This window comes from Rhinoderma darwinii, chromosome 3, assembly GCF_050947455.1.
Source record: "Rhinoderma darwinii isolate aRhiDar2 chromosome 3, aRhiDar2.hap1, whole genome shotgun sequence".
Lineage (NCBI taxonomy): Eukaryota > Metazoa > Chordata > Amphibia > Anura > Rhinodermatidae > Rhinoderma > Rhinoderma darwinii.
In genome coordinates this window covers 18,415,601-18,431,496 of record NC_134689.1, presented here as the reverse complement: position 1 = coordinate 18,431,496, position 15,896 = coordinate 18,415,601, and the positions used below count along the sequence as shown (strand labels likewise).

The 15,896-nt window shown below is 44.2% G+C and overlaps 1 protein-coding gene across 3 annotated transcripts in view; it reads left to right on the top strand.

Moving 5' to 3' along the window:
* Positions 1 to 15,896, top strand: part of ABTB3 (ankyrin repeat and BTB domain containing 3) — a 192,223-nt gene that overhangs the window by 166,285 nt on the left and 10,042 nt on the right. For all 3 annotated transcript variants that reach the window (XM_075856061.1, XM_075856060.1, XM_075856059.1), the window contains 4 exons: positions 2,978 to 3,156; positions 7,926 to 8,031; positions 14,110 to 14,212; positions 15,123 to 15,204. In XM_075856061.1, coding sequence (XP_075712176.1) covers positions 2,978 to 3,156; positions 7,926 to 8,031; positions 14,110 to 14,212; positions 15,123 to 15,204 — 470 coding nt within the window. The remainder of the gene's footprint in view (positions 1 to 2,977; positions 3,157 to 7,925; positions 8,032 to 14,109; positions 14,213 to 15,122; positions 15,205 to 15,896) is intronic.

Sequence of the window (15,896 nt, the reverse complement as noted above, 5' to 3'; positions counted from 1 at the left end):
CAGTATAATGTCTCCATAGCTGTCCTATACACAGTATAATGTCTCCATAGCTGTCCTATACACAGTATAATGCCTCCATAGCTGTGACACAGTATAATGCCCCATAGCTGTCCTATACACAGTATAATGTCTCCATAGCTGCGACACAGTATAATGCCTCCATAGCTGTGACACAGTATAATGCCCCCATAGCTGTCCTATACACAGTATAATGCCTCCATAGCTGCTACACAGTATAATGCCCCCATAGCTGTGACACAGTATAATGCCCCCATAGCTGCTACACAGTATAATGCCCCATAGCTGCTACACAGTATAATGCCCCATAGCTGCTACACAGTATAATGCCTCCATAGCTGTCCTATACACAGTATAATGCTCCATAGCTGCTACACAGTATAATGCCCCCATAGCTGTGACACAGTATAATGCCTCCATAGCTGTGACACTGTATAATGTCTCAATAGCTGCGACACAGTATAATGCCCCCATAGCTGCTACACAGTATAATGTCCCCATAGCTGCTACACAGTATAATGCCCCCATAGCTGCGACACAGTATAATCCCCCCATAGCTGCTACACAGTATAATGCCTCCATAGCTGCTACACAGTATAATGCCTCCATAGCTGCTACACAGTATAATGCCCCCATAGCTGCAACACAGTATAATGCCCCCATAGCTGCGACACAGTATAATGTCCCCATAGCTGCTACACAGTATAATGCCTCCATAGCTGTCCTACACAGTATAATGCCCCATAGCTGCTACACAGTATAATGCCTCCATAGCTGTCCTACACAGTATAATGCCTCCATAGCTGCGACACAGTATAATGCCCCCATAGCTGCGACACAGTATAATGCCTCCATAGCTGTGACACAGTATAATGCCTCCATAGCTGTGACACAGTATAATGCCCCCATAGCTGCTACACAGTATAATGTCTCCATATCTACGTACCTAATAAAAAACCAAACATAATTACTTACCTATCCCGGTTCCCACGATGGTGGGGGATGCTTCTCCTCTTCTGCACTGTCCCATGAGTGACTCTGTGCTGACAGGCGCGATGACGTCACTACATCGCGCCTGCCTGCGCCGAGCCGCTCACGGCAGAGTGAATGCTGGAGCGAGGCTCCAGCATTCAACCCAATTGAATCTGCGTCCTGCGAACGCAGATTCAGTTGGAAGCGGGACAGTGCGGCAGTTAGCAGCGCTATAGCGCTGCATAGTTTTTTAAGATTGTGTGCGGTTCGGGCCCCCTGGGAGCCTCGGGCCCCGGGCGGCCGCCCGAACCGCCCATATGATAATCCGCCATTGATTATAATGATTATTTTGAATCTCATATTTATACTGCAGCTCTGCTTGTTCTGATTGGCTGCTGTTTATAAGCAGAAGCCCAGCACAAGATCATCAGCATCTCAGTCCATGGAGAGCTTATTTCCATAAAAGTAAGGGTCGCCTGATCATATACTTTCAAGAAACTACACCAGAGGAGAAATAATTTTTCTACAGGGGGCTCCCCTTTAAGTAAAGCCTGTTTTTCTCCAACACATGCGTTATATATTTTTATGCCAGTGAAAAAAGGGAGGCAGCACTGTCATCCAGGCCTTAATAATGGTTAATGAGGCGATTCCTTATAATTTAATTACATTTATCGTTTCAAATCTCCTCGCTAGATGTAAATTGCTTTTTTAGTATAATCTACAAACCCTCGTAATTGAAGGTTTCAGAATTAAAAGAAAACCAGAGCTGGTGTCACAGGTGTTTACTTCGACTCCCCGATGTGCCGAAAGAGAACTTCATGGAGGAGGATAAGACATTTTCTTTGACATCGGTATCACAAGACATAATAAAGAGCAGAATACTGTGAATGGTTTAATGCTTTGGTTTAGTTAAAGGGTTTCTTTAGCTAAAAATACAATTTCAGACACACAACTTTGGTGGGGGTCAAGTAGGCCACTTCACGCTGCTCTTGGTATCCTGCGAAGGACAGCACTTGATAGCCAGTGTGTTACCTAAACCTTTAAATGATAGGGTATAGCTCCTCTAAATAATGCAAGGCATCACCTCTTTTCATTTTGCTGTATAGGAAAACTTTCCTGCTGCTAATGGGTGGGCAAAAGGGGCAGATGGCCAGGATACCTCTGACACCTCTGGCTCTGCTTATCTCCCTGTTGAACAAGGACTTGTATATGTTAACAGCAGATGCTTGGAGACAGTGGGGGATGCCCCATACAATGCCAGATTGGGGTTTCTTGGGCCCAACAGTGGAGATGATCATGGGGACCCACCCTCCATCTATACAGAACATGTACACATCCACTTTTAGTTGCATAGTAATCTTTGTTGTTATCATTGTACACACAGGACGTATCACCAGTAAGATCTAATGGGTAATTACTAAATCATCTCATAAGTAATAGACCCTAGTGGCAAGTGATTGGCTCAAGTCATCTCCAAATGGGGTTGTCTTTTGCTGAATCATTGGGGCCTATTATTATATCCAAGCCAGGGCCCATCGTGAATACCCTGATGAGCCAGTCCGACCCTGGCCCCATACACATTAGATTGTCATAGGGTCTTGTTAACAATCATTTAATGTTCAGCCACACATTATATGACGCAGTTCCCAAGGGGGTGGCCCTTAGTCAATTTTTTGCCTATGGGTCTCCAAAAACCTTGATCGGGTCCTAAACCAATGAAATTCTGCAGGAGTCCCAGGCAGAGGGGAGTCCCACTCAGTGGGCAATCTTTTGTGGGCGTTCTCCTGCTGATCGAGGGGTGGGCTTAAAAGTGTTGCATGAATCGGGGTGCAAATGTTAAGAGGTATGGGTCATATGAGTTTTTTTCTACGTCATCTATGTTGTGTCTTGTCAAATATTAAGTAGTGGGTTGTGGTGGGGGTAAGTAAATGCATCAGATGTCCACCTATTGTATAACATGCTTATATTTTATGATGTTTCCTCGTAGGCGTCCCGTGGACCCTTCACACATGGCTGGAGTCCCTGCGCATCTCATTTCACCAACATAGACGTCCCCTGATTCAATGTTTACTGAAAGAGTTCAAGTCAATTCAAGAGGAGGAATATACGGAAGAGCTGATTACACAGGGTCTTCCACTGATGTTTGAGATTCTTAAAGCTAGCAAGGTATTTATGTCCACTTTACTTAGGTTTTTTAAGGACAATCATCATGGATGATATAGCAGATAAAGGGGTTGTCCACTACTGGACAACTGATGACCTATCTAACCAACCAACACCAGGACCTCGCACCGTTAAACCGCTCCGGCTGCCTCCGGTTACCGGACGTACCAGAAGCAGTTGGCTTGTGAATAGAATAAGAGCTGCAGTTGGGCAGCACGGCCACTATGCTATGTGCAGAGCCAACTGTTTCCAGCTCCGTACATTGCATAATGGGCCATAACGTCCGGTGCCCGGAGATAGCCGTAACGGCTTAACGGTGGGGGGTCCGGGTGTCGGAACCACACCGATGATATACTGATGACCTATCCGGTGGATAGGACATCAGTTGTTCAGTAGTGGAAAACCGCTATAAATATAGCTATAAATATAGAAGAAGACTATATAAGGCCATCGAAGGTGTCTTTCTGCAACTTTCTAATATACTTTGTGTACCAATTCTTTATTCATTTTAAGATCTCTACTTGCTTTCTTTGAATGGGAACATTCCTGTTTATATCCACAGAAAACCGTACACATCAATAACTTCTCACAGCTGAGAATTCGCGACAATTACTTTAAGACTAGGCAATCAAAAGAGGAGAGATTTGTGTTTCTGTATTTAGCTCACAGAGGATTGCTTAAACTGGATAGCGACCACCAGTAGCGGACTGAATTTTACAGCGTATACATTCCTACAACAAAACTTCAAGGTTTTATTTGGGACTATTATATTGATGTTCAATCCTTAAGATAGGCCATCAATATCAGAGGGGCAGGAGTCCGACTACCGGAACGCATCCCCTTCATTGTTTACCGCACAGCATGGTACATTTGGTAGTGGCTGTGCCTGGTATTGCAATTCGGTCCCGTTCACTTGAATGGAACTGAGCTACAGTGAGCTGCAGTACCAGTCACAGCCACTACCAAATATACGGCGCAGTGCTGGCACACAATGAAGGGGATAGGGATAGACTATCAATATTATAGTCCCAGAAAACCCCTTTAATTTATCATTATAACTAATGAGTCCTTCAGACCTTCTAATGAATCATTTCTTCAGGTACTTTATTTGCTAAGCAGAGCTCGAATATCTTACGGGTGTTGCCTAGCAACAGTTGATGCAGTCAGTATGTGACTACTCTGCACCTCTATGTTCCTGTGGATAACTTTTTATTCCCCAGCCAGTCTACAGAAGCAATGTTGCTGCTTATGGACGACCCACTACCAGAGCTTAGGATTTCACCTAGGATTTCCAACGGGAACATGGCCATCAGTCCACAGTTCTGGAGGGGGAATATAGCAGACATATCATTTCAAAAACAATTTAACCTGAAACTTAGAAATCCCATTCTTGATCATTTATTGCTTTTGTTCTTGACTCGCTTTTTAAACGGTCTTCTAAAAGTGTTCATCAATTATCTTCTCATACTTTCAATGGACATTTGTGCTTGACTCCAGTTTGACCACCTGATAATTTAGCGGGATTTTGTACCAGGAGGACTCGCCAAGTAAAATATTTCTAGTGCGTTTGAAAGAAATGGCTGAGCTCGTAACGCATATGGTTCCACCTGATCACACAACCAAGTCCCTTGCCACTGATTAAAAATGACTTAGGTGCCACCTTCATGACCAACTAATGAAGTGGGAAGTTCTCTGCTGCGGGTGCGCTTCATAAATCTTTCTGATAATTGCTTTATGTGCTGACCTGGCGCTGCACAAGGTAACGTGACTCTGTAAATGAAGACAAGTGGCCGTGCACGGTAATACAGCGTTCTATGTGCTGATAATTAATTGTTTAAGAACACTTGACTGGATCTACAGTAATAGTGAAAATTGGAAGACCTGCTGAGGAATCATGCGAGGCATTAGGACTGTCCATGGTGTTGCGTTAGGTTTAGAGTTGAGGACACAGCACCACGGAGACTCTTCAACAGTGTAAAAAAGTTGCTGTAGATTTATTCAAACAGGTGCATCAAAAAAACCTACCTATGTCAAGCCTATCTATCTATCTATCTATCTATCTATCTATCTATCTATCTATCTATCTCATATCTATCTATCTATCTATCTATCTATCTATCTATCTATCTATCTATCTCATATCTATCTATCTATCTATCTATCTATCTAATCTATCCTGGCCCCATCAGTAACTTGAACATATTTGGGCCACTGCTGTTAGCTGTCTCCAAACTTGGTTCCTGCACTGGAATGTCACCCACCTTGCTGACCCCCTTAACCTACAGATGTAGCCGTCTTTACCTTGACTTTTAACACATTAAATACACAGTGGCAAGATCCTTTATCTTGACCTATTCAGTCACTTTTTCAATGTCAAGATAAAGATGGCTACATCTGTATGATGTCACCTCTGGGTGACTTGGCTCTAGGGCTTCCAAGATGTCAGCTTCGTTATAGATATTATGATAGTTCTGTCTTATCCCATTTTTTAAAACGTAAGTAGGTAGTGACCTAATGCAGAACTCACCCCACTGTATATGGGCAAGGATTGAATGGCATTGAATAGAACACAGATGTATCTCCAACAAAGAATTGAATTCACTGATCATGATCTTGCACTGCTCCAATCCCGTCATCTCTGCAATCGTATCATTACAGGCCTCCAAGGACGTAACTTTTCCTCTCGCCCAGGGTTTCCCAAAGTTCACTTCACAGCTGTGATTTTAAATGCAATTTCCAACTTTATTCTTGGCAGTTCTCCCAGCGTTTAGTCTGATGGGGCCTTTTATTCTTTCCTTCATTTCATTCCGGTCTACTGAGGAAAAGCCTTCATCTACTCTAAAAAAAAACAAATCTTTTGTAGATCAGTTTCATACCGCAGATCTCAGACCTCAGAGCTGCTGATTGTTTTTAATTACACCGACCACAGTGGTAACAAGTACCAGTACTCTGGAATGAAATGTAATCAGTTTTACTATAGCTGACAATGAGCAGTACACCAGAGAGTCCTAGGCTGCTGTGAAGGAGCTTAAGTATTTGGGAGACGTAGAAAGCTTCATCAGTTTCATTGCTTCAGTGGGTTGGAAAATATAAATGAATAAAAGTTTACTTGGGCTGTCAATAACATAGGAAGGAATAAAGACAACAGATAAAATAGGCAGTTGTTTTACACAATTTGTTGAGGATCTCAAAGAGTTGGGCTGAGGTACCTTGGGTCCTTCACAATAAATGATACTGTAGGCCGACCAGAAGAATTGATACTGAAGGCCGACCAGAAGAATTGATACTGAAGGCCCACCAGAAGAAATGATACTGAAGGCCCACCAGAAGAAATGATACTGAAGGTCCACCAGATGAAATGATACTGAAGGTCCACCAGATGAAATGATACTGAAGGCCCACCAGAAGAAATGATACTGAAGGCCCACTAGAAGAAATGATACTGAAGGACCACAAGGGAAAATCATACTGAAGGTCCACGAGGGTAAATGATACTTAAGGTCCACCAGGTGAAATGACACTGAAGGTCCACCAGAAGAAATGATACTGGAGGCCTACAAGAGAAAATGATACTGAAGGTCCACCAGGGGAAATGATACTGAAGGTCCACCAGGGGAAATGATACTGAAGGTCCACATACTGGAAGCCCACAAGAGGAAATGATACTGAAGACCTACCAGCAGAAATTATACTGAAGGTCCACTCTTCATCATAACAGGAAAAGTATATTTTGTTGTAAACTCTTCTATCGCAGAGCTATTTTCTCAATATGGACTAATGTTTTTTTTTAAAGAAACCAAAAAGATATAAACCCCAGTGTTCTACTCCATTGACTGCTTTAGATTGTCCACTGATAGACCTCAAGTCAGAGCCTGAGTCCACTGGAGAACCCTTCTTTCCTCTGGTGGGCCAGACCGACCCTCAGAACTCAGCACACTGGCCAAACAGGGTGTATGTGGTAGGGAATCATATGGGAAGTGAGTGGAAGTACACTTCAATTTCCTAAAATCAATCTTTTGTATAATCTTTTCACAGTAGCGTTTATCTATTCGTTTCTTAAAGCGTAACTCTGGATTAAGGTTGATATCTCAGCTGGCATAATGTTACATACTTCGGGATCCCACAATTAAGGTGCTTCCCATCTGCTTTGTTTGAATCAACCCACCTCTTCACTTGCAAGAGAAGGTGTCGTGTCCATTTATAAAAATACACATTTTGCAAAATATTACAGGATCCATCAGAGGGAGAATTTTTTTATACAGATGATGGAGAAGATTATGAGATCTCTCTGTGTAGGTGATCAATGTGTCGTGATGAAGGAGGCGGAGAGGTCCAACTGGTTGACTTCAGTTGAACATAAGTTTTTGGGAGTCACAAGATCAACCTTAACTGGGATGAACGCTAAATTCTAGTTACAATTTAATATCTACATGTAAAAAAAAAGACGTAATAATAGGTATTTATGTCATATTATCACGTCATAAGGGCTAAACATCATAAACAGCATGTCTCCATAGACCCTCTCCAGGAGATGGCATTGGTGGGGGTCCATGAGCTGAACAAATGGGCTCTGGTGGCATTCCTATCCCTCCACAATCAACATTAGTTGAGAGATCTCTGAGCTCAAATCCAAAGGGGCTTATGAAGTGGGAGTTTCAGTTTACGGACCCCCATCAATGATATCTTCTGACATGTCAAAACGTAAAATAAAACCAGAAGATCAGGATGTGACTCACATTTGTATAACAGAACTTGTCTTCTCTTCATTACAGAATGAGGTCATCAGCCAACAATTGGCCGTCATATTCAGCCAGTGCTATGGTCCTTACCCCATCCCAAAGCTGATCGAGATAAAGCGCAAGCAGACGTCTCGGCTGGGTAAGTGTTCACAAATGTCACATTGAAATTATAGCGTCTTCATGTTTCTTGTGCATTGTTACACTAGAAATGAAAGCCATGCAAACACCGGTGAACCGGCGGCTCCTTGAAGCTCATTAGTAGTCGAGACCATGAGTAATATGTCTCTGTACTTTCATATCTTGCCTGCTTTACCCAGCTGGAACATTTGCTTTACAATGCAGGTCTCATTTATATTGATAAGCAGCTTTTTCAAGATTCTCACAATGTCAGGTGCAATAGAATTGATGTTTAAGGGCTGCATTTACTAACCGGCAGAAACCAGCTCTAGAAACATTGGCCGAATCTAGAAAGATCTTCCATAGATATTTAGGTCTTGCTCGTCCATCCATATCCAGGGACTCTGAAGTGTTCTGCAGCTCATGCAAATGTCACAATTATTGATCTGGTACTTGCACAGCTGTACCACTGTAAGGCTACGTTCACACAGCGTGGATACGCTGGGTAAGAAGCACACAGCGTATTCACCCTGGTGGGCACTTGGGATTCTGGCTGAAAAACCGCACCACATTGTGGTGCAGTTTTTCGCTTGGAATGTGCGCTGCGAAAAACAAAAGAGGAAAATAAAAAACGCGCATACTGGGATGGCGTTAAATCTCATGTGACCGCTGCAGCCAGTGATTGGCTGCAGCAGTCACATGGGATGAAACGTCATCCCAGGTGGCCGGCCTGGACAAAGAAGCACAGAATCGTAAGGAGGTATAAGGCCTTATTTACACGAGCGTGTGCATTTTGCGCGCGCAAAAAACGCTGTGTTTTGCGTGCGCTAAATGGCACTTGACAGCTCCGTGTGTCATCCATGTATGATGCGCGGCTGCGTGATTTTCGCGCAGCCGCCATCATAGAGATGAGGCTAGTCCACGTCAGTCACTGTCCATGGTGCTGAAAGAGTTAACTGATCGGCAGTAACTCTTTCAGCACCCTCGACAGTGCATTCCGATCACCATATCGAGTAACCTGTTTAAAAAAAAAGAGGTTCGTACTTACCGAGAACTTCCCGGCCGTTGCCTTGGTGACGCGCCCTTGGTGACGCGCCTCTCTTGACATCTGGCCCCTCCTCCCTGGATGACGCGGCAGTCCATGTGACAGCTGCAGCCTGTGCTTGGCTTGTGATTGGCTGCAGCTGTCACTTGGACTGAATTGTCATCCCGGGAGGTCAGACTGGAGGAAGAAGCCGGGAGTTATCGGTAAGTCAGAACTTTTTTTTTTTTTACACGTTCACGTATATTGGAATCGGAAGTCACTGTCCAGGGTGCTGAACCAGTTTAACTCTTTCAGCACCCTGCACAGTGACTGTTTCCTGCCGGGTTCGGTCAAAACGAGTTCGGCCGAACCCGGTAAAGTTCGGTTCGCTCATGTCTAAGACACTCCGTTCGGATGTTTGTAAACAGAAAAGCACGTGGTGCTTTTCTGTTTACATTCAGTTTGACAGCTCTTGCGCGAATCACGCAGTTCGCACGGAAGTGCTTCCGTGCGACCTTCGTGGTTTTCACGCACCCATTGACTTCAATGGGTGCGTGATGCGCGAAAAACGCACGATTATAGAACATGTCGTGAGTTTTACGCAACGCACTCGTGCTGCGCAAAATTCACGCATCGTCTGCACTGCCCCATAGAGTAATATAGGTGCGTACGACACGCGTGAAAAGCACGCGCGTCGCACGCGCGTATATTACGCTCGTGTAAATGAGGCCTAAGACTTATTCTTTTTCCGAGTTGCGATTTTTGCTGCGGAATCGCAGCTTTTCTGCTGCCAAAATCTCAAGCAGCAATTACACAAATACAATTGACATTAAAAAAACGCACCGCATGTCAATTTTTGAAGGTTTTTCCGCTTATTTACGCAGCGCGTGGATTAGATTTCAAATCTCATTCACTCTGCTGCTACTGTATTATGCTGCAGATTTTCCACAACGAAATCCGGAAAATCCACAGTGTGACCTCACCCCCGAAGAATAAGACACCATCCAGGCGCGAAACTTTCACGTATGAGTAAAGTGCTAATAAAGGTTTTTTATTGTATAAATAAAAGTCCCTAAAGTACTTTAGAGACTTTTATTTGTATAATAAAAAACCTTTATCATTTATTTATTCCCGGGCGAGTACGGCACGTGACGCCCAAGGGAAAACGACACCGGCAGCATCCTACTACTACTATGCTCTGTAATAGCGTTGTGCCTATCCATGCACAAGATTTTAAGGTGAGCCACCATTCTCCTTGCTCAACATAGGACGCTAATCTCAACCTGACGTACTCACCCTATGTAGCGCCTTTTATTTGTTCCAGCCATTTTACACAACATGAAATTCCTAGCTGCTGAGCTCGTGGGCACAGTTGCCTGCTGTAGTTTTAGGTGATGTCTAGTAGTAATATGCCACTTCCAAATCCTTCCAAAGCATGCTGCTTTATATTATGGCTCCCGGTTACCCCTTGAGTCTTTCTCAGGCATTCAGTAGTGAAAAGAGGACTCACTTGATGGCCACATATGCGTCTTAGCTCATTTTCTGGACCTCTGACTTTGAGGTTCATTAGTGGGTGCAGTTGTTTCCGCTGATTAACTTCGCCATCTCTTCAATACCAGTATGGCATCTTTGCAATGTCCTAATTTAAAGGGGCACAGATGTACTTTGAAAACCGAATCGCCATGATTGCACAGGTAAGAGACTCAGATCTTGCCTTCATGGATTCATCACTATTGTCTTATGTGCTACAACACCTTTGGGTGAATTCCCTTTCTCAGGCCCCATGCACACGACCGTGCCCGCAATCACGGCCCGCGATTGCGGGCACGGACGGCCGCTGACTGACAGCCGCATTTTCGGGCCGTGCTCCCATACAAAGTATGGGAGCACGGCCCGCAAAATGCGAAAAAGAACGGACATGTTCCATAATTCCCGGAACATTTCCACAGCACTGACACCCTTCCGTAGTGCTACGGAAAGGTGTCAGTGTTCAATGAAAGTCAATGGCTCCGTTGCTGTCGTGTGCATGGGGCCTCAATGCTCATTGGGTCCGAACGGAAGGATCACACCGTTTTTTCCAACACGTATATTATTACGTGCTTCGGTTTTTCCAATACAGGGCTCACTACTAGGGAAGTCTGGGGAAGTCTTCTTATTAGGCCTTATTCAGACGAACGGGAAATACGTCCGTGCAACGCGCGTGATATTAACGCGCGTCGCACGGACCTATGTTACTCTATCGGGCCGTGCAGACATGTGCGTGATTATTACTCAGCGTGAGTCCGCTGAAAAAAAGTCACGACATGTCCGTTCTTTGGGCGTTTTTCGCACATCACGCACCCATTGAAGTCAATGGGTGCGTGAAAACCACGCATGTCACACGAAAGCACTTCCGTGCGAACAGCGTGATTCACGCAACAGCAGTGAAAAGGATGAATGAAAACAGAAAAGCACCACGTGCTTTTCTGTTTGCAAACATCCAAACGGAGTGTCATAATGACGGCGGCTGCGCGAAAAGCACGCAGCCGCGCATCATATACGGAGGCCACACGGAGCTCTTAAGTGCCTTTTGCGCAGGCAAAATGCCACGTTTTTGCGTGCGCAAAAACGCCATGCTCGTGTGGTTCCAGCCTTAGGCCTCATTTACACGAGCGTATTATACTATAATAGTCTATGGGGCTGTTTAGACGATGCGTGAATTTTGCGCTGCGTGAGTGCGTTGCGTAAAACTCACGACATGTTCTATATTCTTGCGTTTTTCACGCAACACGCACCCATTGACTTCAATGGGTGCGTGAAAACAACGCATGCCACACGGACGGTCCTGCGTTGCATGCGCGAAAATCACGCAAGAGCTGTCAAAAGGATGAATGTAAACAGAAAAGCACCACGTGCTTTTCTGGTTACAAACATCCAAACGGAGTGTCAAATTAGAGATGAGCGCACCGAACTTCACCGGGTTCGGCCGAACTCGTTTTGACCGAACCCGGCAAAAAATGTTCGGGTACGCGACGTCAGGAGACAGTCACTGCCCACGGTGCTCAAAGACTTAAACTGTTTCAGCACCATGGACAGTGACTTTCGATCACAATATACATATACGTGTAAAAAAAAACTGAAGTTCGGACTTACCGATAAGTCCCGGCTCCTTCCTCCAGTCCGACCTCCCGGGATGACAATTCAGGCCAAGTGACAGCTGCAGCCAATCACAGGCCAAGCACAGGCTGCAGCCAATCACAGGCTGCAGCGGTCTCATGGCCTGCCGCGTCATCCTGGGAGGTGGGGCCGGATGACAAGAGAGGGACGCGTCACCAAGGCAACGGCCGGGAGACCGGACTGGAGGAAGCAGGCAGTTCATGGTAAGTTTGAACGTCTTTTTTTATTCACAGGTTGGTGTATATTGTGATCGGCATTCACTGTCGAGGGTGCTGAAAGAGTTACTGCCGATCAGTTAGCTCTTTCAGCACCTTGGACAGTGACGGGCGTCGACTACCTCATCTCTATGATGGCGGCTGCGCGAAAATCACGCAGCCGCGCATCATACACGGATGACACACGGAGCTGTCAATTGCCTTTTGCGCACGCAAAACGCAGCGTTTTTTTGCGCGCGCAAAACGCACACGCTCGTGTAAATGAGGCCTCAGGAACATAAAATCCGAAGTGTTAGGGTATGTTCACACGGCGGGGGTCCGTAACGGCTGAAATTACGGGGATGTTTCAGCCTGAAAACATCCCCGTAATTTCAGCCGTACCGGCATGTGCAGGCGCTTGAACGCCGCGTCAATTACGGCCGTAATTAGCGCTGCTATTCATTGGAGTCAATGAATAGCGGCTCCAATTACGACCAAAGAAGTGACAGGTCACTTCTTCTACGCGGGCGTCTATTTACGCGCCGTCATTTGACAGCGGCGCGTAAATATACGCCTCGTGTGAACAGACAAACGTCTGCCCATTGCTTTCAATGGGCAGATGTTTGTCAGCGCTATTGAGGCGCTATTTTCAGACGTAATTCGGGGCAAAAACGCCCGAATTACGTCCGTAAATAGGCCGTGTGAACATACCCTTAGCAGACATTGATTAGACCTTTGGTCAGATTTCAATAGTCCTTGTCCATGCTTGTGGGAAACAAACTCTTAGGGTATGTTCACACGTAGAGTCAAAAACGTCTCAAAATACAGAGCTGTTTTCAAGGGAAAATAGCCCCTGATTTTCAGACGTTTTTTGAGCAACTCGCGTTTTTTTGCGGCGTTTTTCGCAGCGTTTTTTACGGCCGTTTTTGGAGCTGTTTTCATTGGAGTCTATGAGAAAACTGCTCCAAAAACGTCCCAAGAAGTGTCCTGCACTTCTTTTGACGAGGCTGTAATTTTACGAGCCGTCTTTTGACAGCGACGCGTAAAATGACAGGTCAGTAATGGGCAGATGTTTGCCGACGTATTGGAGGCGTTATTTCAGACGTAATTCGAGGCGTAAAACGCCTCCAATACGTCTGAAAATAGGTCGTGTGAACCCAGCCTTAGGGTATGTGCACACGATAACGACCATTACGTCTGAAATTACGGAGCTGCTTTCAGGAGTTTTGCGAGGCGTCAATTACGGCCGTAATTTGGAGCTGTTTTTCATTGGAATCAATGAAAATCGGCTCAAATTACGTCCCAAGAAGTGTCCTGCACTTCTTTTGACGAGCCGTCTTTTTTACGCGTCGTCAATTGACAGCGACGCGTAAATGACAGGTCGTCGGCACAGAACGTTGGCAAACCCATTCAAATGAATGGGCAGATGTTTGCCGACGTATTTGAACGGTATTTTCAGACGTAAATCAAAAATAAGCTTTTTTTCCAGAAACAGCGCCCCTCATGTCCATGGGCAGTGTCTAGTATTGCATGTCATTTCCATTCAAGTGAACAAGGCTGACATGCAATACCAAACACAGCCCGTGAACAAGAGGGGCGCTGTTTCTGGCAAAAAAAGCCGATTTTTTTTCTAATTCTGAACAACTCCTTCAAGTCCGAGCTCAAATATGTTAAATATCACCTTATATGCCATAAAGATTAACATTATCTTCTTGCTTCTTTGTAGATCCTCATTTCCTCAACAACAAAGAAATGTCGGATGTCACCTTTATTGTTGAAGGAAGACCTTTTTATGCACACAAAGTATTGTTATTCACAGCATCTCCAAGGTACATATGTGAAATGTCTAAGGTGAAATGATGTTATACAAGGCAGCGGTTCACCAATATCATACAGTAATAAGGGGGCTCAAAACTAATATAAAACACCCTGTAAAAATGTGCCAGTGAGATTACAGAGGCCTGGGGTTGAGGATTTGCTTACATGAACTAATTCCCTTCGCATTTAGCACACAGTAGCAAGTTACATAAGCAAGAAATAGCGTCAGGGTAACTAACAGCGCCCCCTATGGGTTGGGGATTATAGTAAAGTATTAAAAATTCAACACCTTTTCCTTTAAAATGTTTGTTAAAGGAATATACATAACATAAACACTGTGTTAGTGCAGGGCCAGAGGGGGCGGTGCATGACACAGGGATTCTCTTTGGTGTCCTTTAAATCCCTGTGTCATGCACCGCCCCCTCAGGTCCTGCACGAATCATATCAGTGTATCAGTTTTGCACAGAGGCTTCTTTTATTCATTTATTTTTTAACTATATTTGTATAATGAAATATAATAGCAAATATTAAAATAATATAATAGGAAAATCAAAGGTGCAAATAAACCTTGCTTTACTAGTGATTCAATACAAGCTCCTTTGACTTTTGACTATGAAACGTAGTTGTAACTGCCTACGACTCTGTACAGACTCAGAACCAGCATGGAGATGTGATGTCCTACTTTAACTTTGAATGCAGCTTGGGATGTGATTGGAGTATAAAACATGATTTAACACACTGGAGCAATAACTGATCAATCATATGTAATAAAAAAACAGTAAACTGTTCCATTTTTGAGCATTATTGAATATTCATGTATAATATACTGTCCTTACCGGTGAATATACACGGTCTTGCCGCCGTTATGTACTTTGTGAGTCCATAGTTTCTAATGACATAACTTTTTAATTGTTTTTGAAGGTTTAAAGCTCTCCTCACAAACAAATCTGCTGCAGAAAACAGCTGCATAGAAATCAATTATGTGAAATATCACATCTTCCAGGTATGTGTATATGTGTTAAATTATTTATTTTCTACATATGCAGACAGGGGCATACACAAAGATCATGGGGCATTATAACAAAACTCACAATAGGCTCCACCCCCAAAGAGGGGGGGGCATGCTATAGCAACTAAAACTGGATATACAGCCACCCCTAGGGGGAGCTCACTACATATAAATGTATCCTATTGAACTCACTGCGAGTTGTATGAATCTGTATGTGGTTAGCTCCACCTAGTGGCTGCTACAGGTAACCAGAATTTTATTATGAAGGGAAGCAATGGGAGAAGTTTAGTGCAGTGCCCCCTCTCACCATGGGACCTATAGCAGTGCAGTGCCATGGTCTGCCTCTATTTTTATATATATATATATATATATATATATATATATATACATGTATATACACATTTTCAAAGGTGTACATAGCCTTTAACGCAAGCCGCAATATCCATACACATTTCAACAAATTGAAGTTAAGTGAAAAGTACTGGGGCAGACTAACCATTGGAGGATGAGGGCAGTGCCAGAACCACAGCCCCTCAGTGAGTTACAATACTCCAAACCAAGTGTATTATGGCTATAGTGGTTGGTAAGGCGCCCAGGGGTCCAGATCACTCTCAGTATGAGAACACTCACGGCTGTGCATTGGATTAATCTATATTTGGCAGAGTTTTATTGTTTAGAACGTTTTG